General features: G+C 35.6%; 1 protein-coding gene across 1 annotated transcript; it reads right to left on the bottom strand.

The window, feature by feature from the left end:
- Window positions 1–4,066: 4,066 nt before the first annotated feature.
- Window positions 4,067–5,880, bottom strand: LOC146882528 (putative protein phosphatase 2C 74). The gene is made up of 5 exons (XM_085667569.1): window positions 5,725–5,880; window positions 5,124–5,462; window positions 4,908–5,025; window positions 4,473–4,696; window positions 4,067–4,234 (listed from the first exon to the last, which is right to left on the bottom strand). Exons 1-5 carry the CDS (start codon window positions 5,878–5,880, stop codon window positions 4,067–4,069), a joined length of 1,005 nt encoding a protein of 334 aa, XP_085523695.1.
- Window positions 5,881–7,551: the final 1,671 nt, after the last annotated feature.

The raw sequence follows: 7,551 nt of genomic DNA, 5'->3' as shown, positions 1-7,551 counted from the left end.
CATGATGATGACTCACATTGGCAACTTTACTACCCTCTCAAACCCCAATTGGTAGTTAGGCACGCCTGCTCCCACCCATATAATAATATCCAATTTAAAACTTTTTCGGAAGCATAAAACTCTTTTCAATTCATTTAAATAGACTGGAAAGTTAGAATGTAAAAGCTATAAACCAGTACACTTTCAATCGGTCAAAAAATAAAGCAGTAGATTAATTTGTTCTTAAGCTATAAAATAGTCGATTAAAATGACAAATCAGTCAGCTAAAATACTGGAAATTTATGTACAATGCAGAATTCCTAGATTTAACTAAAACAACAATCTTTTACATACAAAACTTGTTCCAACAGATATTTCTAACAATTATATAGTCTCAAATTATATAAGAACACATTAAATCACAACAAACAGTGGATTACTGGATTTTCTTGAGTTTTTAAAGTAATTCAAAGTGATTAAGATTAGGGAAAGATAATTGCACAATTGTTTTTATACTGGTTCACTCAATCACAAAACTATATCCAATTTACCAGAACAACCCGAGCCTTGTTTCCACCATATTCAAAAGTTTTACAAATCAAACTACAAGATTAGACTATTGAACAAAGAACATCACAAATTTTTTACTCACAAAATTCTAGACAACTATCCTGCAAGAATCACACTTACAATCCCGAAATCACATCATGCAAAACAACCATATGCATAAGAACATCCAAACCTAATGGTGGCTCTCCCTAGCCAACCACACATGTGTTCTTCAAGCTACTCACAAGCCAAAATGCCTCCAGGATCAACCAAGATCTTCAAACTTCACGTTGCAGTTGTGTATTGCAGAGAGAGAGAGAGAGAGAGAGTTCTTTCTAGAGAAGAATGACAAGATTTTGCGCTAAAAAACTCAAACTTTTCTCTACTCTCGAAAGCACAACATATATAGTCTGGTTTAGATGAAATCAGTCGATTGGATTTTCTGTACAGTTAGCTAATTTCACTTGACTTAAGGGAAATAAGTCGATTGAATAATTCAACTGACCGAATGCATTCATACCAAAAACTATATACTGCAAGTTGTAACATCCCTGAGGAATATTACTAATATTTAATAAATAAATTTCAAAATAAAATAAAGACCGCATTTAATATAAAACCATTTCCCAAAACACGGGAAATTTAAAACGGTATACAATGTAATAAATATCGGGGTCCATAATAATAAAACCGAAATAAAATTCAAATGGCTCCCACAAGCTTACAGTATTATCTCAAAACCAAAATAAATAACATATATACAAAAATTCCCAGATATCCCTCGCTCCGAGTCTAGGCATCTCCTGGCCCACCTGTCAAATCATCTGCTCCCGGATAACGAATCATCCGATTATCGCCACACACACACAGAAAGGGTGAGCTATGCACAATAAATAAACAAAATACATGAATTAAATATGCCACCCATCCTAAAATAACATAATTAAATATCTCATTATCAAAGTACCCAACCATGACCTCATAGTCCATTCATGAGTCATATGCATGAACTAAGTCTTGGGACTTCACTGTGCTCCAACGAAACTAACTCATTCGTGGTCCAACCCTATGAGCCTATCCCGCTCATAGTCCTGCCCTATAGACTCCTCGTTTGTAGTAAAAACATCCAAGCCTCATAACTTGGATCCTGGCACGCACGCAATCACCATACTATGGACTCCTCGCCCAATATTAGCCGACAGGAACATAACCGTTCCTTGCCCATCGTGCACCCGACATATGTAATCACCATACTAAGGACTCCTTGCCCATTAGTAGCCGACGAGAACTCAACCAGTTCCATGCCCATCATGTGTCAAACCACCAAGCACATCCCAAAACCCTATTGGATTTAGTTCTTCAAGCCCAAACACCACACCACATGCATATACATCCTATACCTAGGATAAAGTAGCCAAATCACACACACAAGCACACACAAACATGGAACTTCGCATAAACTCGCTCAAGCCAGGGACTCTCGCCCAAGCTAAGCCCTCAGTCTCGCTTAGGTTAGACCCCTCGCCTAAGCGAGCTTAAAACAATGGCTTCTCCACTTTATCTCGCTTAGACGAGATACCCTCGCCTAGGCGAGGTCATATCTCGCCCAAAACTCACAACTCTTCGTCGCCTGAGCTACAATACAAGTAACACATCACAATTCGTCACGATATCTCGCTTAGGCGAGACCTTCTCGCTTGAGCAAGACCTTGGTTCGCTCAAACCCACGCAACTCCTCGCCTGATCGAGAATTCGCGCTCAACATGCTTAAGCTTCTTCGCGACCTCGCTTAGGCGAGGCACTCTCGCCTAAGTGAGAATGTATGTCGCTCAACCCAAAATCCATCGCCTGCGCGAGATGTTCGCGTATTAGCGTCCCTACTAATCTCGCCTAGGCGAGAAATGCAGACCCCAATTCAGTTTACACACGACACATTGGCAACCATGCCCAATTCGACACTCCAATCGTACTAGTTCATTGGCAACCTGTTATTTTGGAATGGAATTGGGAAGAAGATAATTCCTTATTCCAATATGTTGCTTCAGCCCTTTTGCACACCCAAACCCTCCTCTCCTTCTCTCAATTCGTGCTCCTCTCCAAAAACCCTTTGGCTGCCCCTCCCTCTGATTTTTACCTTTGCCCTTTCAACTTCACTCCAAGGTAGAATTAGCAAAAATATAGCCTACTTTATGCCCAACAAGGTTTGAACCCTTAACCACTTAGTCACCATTCAAGTGCATAACCAATTCAACCAAGTCATGTTAGTGATACCTTTCAATCATGTTAGGCTTACAATACCAATTCCATACTAATTCATATTACTAAAAATCAATAATAAAACAACAACACATAATTGGCATACATAGGACTCAAACCCAAGTCCTCTCACACAAATCAAAGTACTCTCAATCACTTGAGCTAATACTTTTCCACATCACATTAAACAATAATTAATGCCATAAGGCGCTTTCTACCCGCATTTATTAATTAATTAATTAATTTTCACGGGTCTTACACAAGTCTTTTAACCTGTTAAAACTCATTTTAACAAATTAAAGGAGACACACTAAGGCTAACAAGACATCTAACCTATGTCATATAGCCTACCAACATGATATAACACCAAAACATTACATTTAACATATTATTTCAAGATTTAATACACTAGAAACATAATCTTCAAGTGGATCTTTGGTCAATCTTCATCAAACACATGTGATCTTCATGTGCACGGCTTTATCAATTCTTTGATTCAAGCTTGCTTTTGCTAACAGTAAACACATTAGAAATTGTCTTACCAGGTTTAGAGGACGATTGGAGAGCTACTCACTTCGATTTCAAACTATCCAACCTAGGATTTCAGAAATAGGAATTTTCAACCAACAAAGAACAAATGAGGGTCAATGTAACAACAATACAAAACAGCGTAAAGAAAACTCACTCCAAACAACTTCTATTTCTCGCTCCAATGTGCAAATGAACTCTGATTTGGGAGAGAGCACGTCACGAACGTGAGCGAGAAAGTGTACGATGCGAATGTGAGTGAGAAAGTGTACGATGCAAACGTGAGCGAGAGATTATGGTGCAAACGTGAGCGAGAGAGATGATCACGAATATGTTACAATTTATTAATTCTTCTTATTAGGTTGATAAAAGAAAAGTGTTGCAGCACATAAAATCACACCAGAATAGAAGGCTGAAATAAGTTCTTTCTTCTGTGTTTATTTCCAAACAAAACCTTCTGGCTATACTATTGTTAGTCCCCCCTTAACATTATACATTTTTTATTTGTTCAGTTCTTGCTGATTAGTGATCAGCTTCTACCTCCCTTAAGGTACTGAGATTTATTGCTATCTATGATTCAAAATTGAATCTAGATAACCCTACAAGAGCTTCACATTTTTCCTTTTGATTTAAAAATACTCTTAGCATTTACACTTTGTCATATCCAATATTTACATGTCTAGATTATGACCAATGGTGTTAAAGGGATGTTAATGATCCCACTCACATCAGATCAGGATTGAATCAGAACAGTCTAATCCTTCAAGAAGAGGCATATAGCTGTGCAATCATCAACCGTCAAAACACACGTGCGTCTCCAAGCTTGAACTGCGTGGTTCACTAACAATTTGGCTGCCATGGACCTTTTCGGTGCTGAAGCAACTATGTTTATTACTTCACTGTTAGTTAGCACATCCCATACCTATAACAACGAAAATTTAGTCCTTTTTTTCTTATCGAGATAAAGTTGTGGAAATAATTAGTTGTTTTGTATTGTTTAAAAGCTCTATCAGGAGAATGACAAATGTATTATTTTTTCAGATATGCCGAACCAAACATGGATCTGTGGAAACTGTTTTTTTCAATTCATTTTCCCTTGATTATTTCTTTTCTTGCACTATTTGATCAAATGTTCGAGATCTTGATATGAAAATGCTTACCCCATCAGAGGCCAAAACCACAAACTCATCCTGCTTGGTAAGTTTTCTGTATGATAGATCGGGGACTGAGATGAGACCATAATCTTTTAGGCAGAAATTTCCGAAGGCTCTTGCCATAGCTAGACCAGGACGATCCCCGTTTGACCTCCATATTCTCTTTACACTTGGATCTTGTTTTGTAGAAAAAATTCTACCTCCACAATTAAATATTCTTAAAGCTTCACCTGAGGGACATTGAAGAAGGAAAGCAAGTTAGACGTAAGAACATTTGGAAGAGCGTCTTATCAAAATAAGTTTTACAATCAAGTTATCAATAAGCTCTCATTTGATTCGATAAGTTCTTAATGAATAAGCGTTTAACTAAACTATTTAACCAAAACCAAGATGGTTTTAAGATTAGGAAACTGAGATTGAACAGTTAACAATATGACGTACTTGGAATATCTGGGGTCAAGTCAACAGTAAGTTGAACAGGAACAAGATTGTTGTCATCTGCTCTTCTGCAAAGAACTGCACGAGAATCCCCCAAGTTTCCAATTATTAATTCGTCACCCTGAAATTTAAAGGAGAAAGAATGTGGTCAATTATAACATTCTTGAGAAAGCAAAATTGTGAAGGAGGTAATGCAATTGTGAAAAGTGATGATTCTACCTGTTTGATAACAGTTACAGCAGTGCTACCGCCACGAAATCCTTTAGTGTCTATGTTTTTTGCAAGGTCTTCATCCATTTCACTGAAGCATCTCATGAAGCTTCCCTCCCATGAAGAAAAGGACATGTTTTGGTTATCCTCAGCATAGACATTACTATGACTAATTACGTCTGTTTCATTAGTATCATTGTCATTGATGGCCTTTTGTTGTGACTGCTTGATTGATGCTGAGAGTTTTAAGGGTAATTTGTCACGTATAGAATTTGAAAACTTGTGTCCCAGAGGACCATGACCATCAAACACCCCACAAAAGATCATGTCCTTCTTTCCACTGAAGTCCTGATAACGTATCATATTAAACATTAATCCAAGCCATGAATTCATTCACTGAGAACAACTATGCTTTTATTAATAAATCATATGTGGAGAACTCAATGATTGATAACCATGATATGCTAATTTTATATGTGGAATTTCACCTTCTAAAACGTAATTTCCAATCTTACGGACTCCGAAGAAAACAATTCGAGGAAGATTTATTGAAAGAAAAATAGAAAATGAAGCCAAAATTCCAAACACATATACATCTCGAGAATCTTACCTTCCACACAGTCAATGCATCTTGGTTAACTCCTTTTGAACCCTTTTTGCTGTACATTGATATAAACTCAGAGGACCCTCTTAACATGATACGCTCCCCACCATGTTCACATTCCACCTCATGTACTGAAACCTGGCTGCAGCAACACCCTCCCATAATGATATCTCAAATGCACAATCACAATTGCCACAGATTTCCAGAGAAAACAAGTGAAGGAAAATTGCATTCAAGGAAGGTTCTTTTTCTTTTCTTTAGAACAAAGGATGATTAAACCTTGAATTCGGATGAAAAAAAATTGTTGCTGTTTTGTCTTTTATTCGTATTAGTTCAGTTTGTTAATTTAGTGTTTAGTTTTCATAATGAACTTAATTTGGATTATAGGTTGAGTACTTGAACTGGCTCGATTCTAATTTCGATCAATTTCATCTTTATCTGTCCATTGTATTGTCTTTATTTGTGGATATAATATAGAATTGGAAACTAATTTGACAACTCCGTTTTAGTTGTTTTGTGAGTAAGGTTGAAAATCATCCCGACGGATATGTGCGTAATGAACAAGAAAGTGCCTTCTCTCTTTTACAAGTTACTATAGTAAATGAACACCTATGATGTATAAATTGCTTTATAGAGAAGAAAATATTTCTTTAATTTTTTTGTTATTATAGTATATGAAATAATATTTGTACCAAATTTAATAATATTTTTTACAGGAATCGTGCTCATTTTTTTTTTTACAAAAATTAAATATTTATAATTATTAATTCAATTCAAACTATATATTCCTTAGTTTATAATATTTTAAAAAAATCAATATTTAAGAAGTTAGTTATATAAATTTTTAAACGCTTAAAATTAGTTGGAATAAACTTAACTATTTATTTTTAATTACTTTAACCCAAAAATATTTTTTATTTTTTTTCTAATTTTTACGAAAAGGGTTTACTAAGGTATTTATTCGTTTCCGTCTGAAATATAGTATAAATGAATTATATTATACTGAAATGCATATACTGCATTTTTCTAAATAATTTATATTATTTTAATAAATAAGCTAACATGATTTTTATAAACGTGATAAACGTAAAATAATTTATATTATTTTAATAACATAATAAACGTAAAATATTAATTAAATTTTTATAGACAATTTTAAATACAGACTTTTCCATCTAAATCATATATTAATAAACGTAAACTTGTATTTGTATACTAAAATGATAAATTAATAATAAAATAAATAATATAGCTTTAGATTCTTGTATCCATTATGTAAGGCCACTTAATTATGCCCTGATGTTTAAGGGTTTGTCCTAATCAGTTTGATCTAAGGCTGACTTATAGGATGTCCACAACTTCTAAACCAGTCCTAACTCCCTCATTCTGCACTTTTCAGAAAAACATCTCCCCCACTCTTTCTTAGAACTGCAGTAGCAAGCTCTGCTAGGGTTTGGTCCCATTCTTGGTCACGCTAGCTCAAAACTCAATTCCATCTCACGTAAGTTAGTTCTCAACCCGTATTTTCTCCTTTCTAAGCTTTGCTTTCGTGGTTCCAACTAGGGTTCCTCTGGGTAACCTAGTTTTGCTCTTGTGTTACTATTTTTTCAGCTCACTAATCTGTTCTAGGAGTTGTGGTGTTTTTCCACTCGTACCAAAACCCCTCACAGTAGCTTTTCCAGGTAAGGGAAGCTAGTGTTTCACACTTTTAATGTATCTTGCTTGTTTTTCAACTCTGTTTCGGGCTTTATGGTAATTGTATGGTGTTTAAGATGATATGAACATGTATTATGCATTGCTCTTGGTGAATCATGGTGGTGCCTCATGGTTAGG

The sequence above is a fragment of the Vigna unguiculata genome, chromosome 10 (genome assembly GCF_037176805.1).
Source record: "Vigna unguiculata cultivar grain cowpea cultivar isolate G323 ecotype 2 chromosome 10, ASM3717680v1, whole genome shotgun sequence".
Classification (NCBI taxonomy): Eukaryota; Viridiplantae; Streptophyta; class Magnoliopsida; order Fabales; family Fabaceae; genus Vigna; species Vigna unguiculata.
The sequence above is the reverse complement of the archived record's forward strand: the minus strand, read 5'-3'. Positions and strand labels throughout refer to the sequence as shown.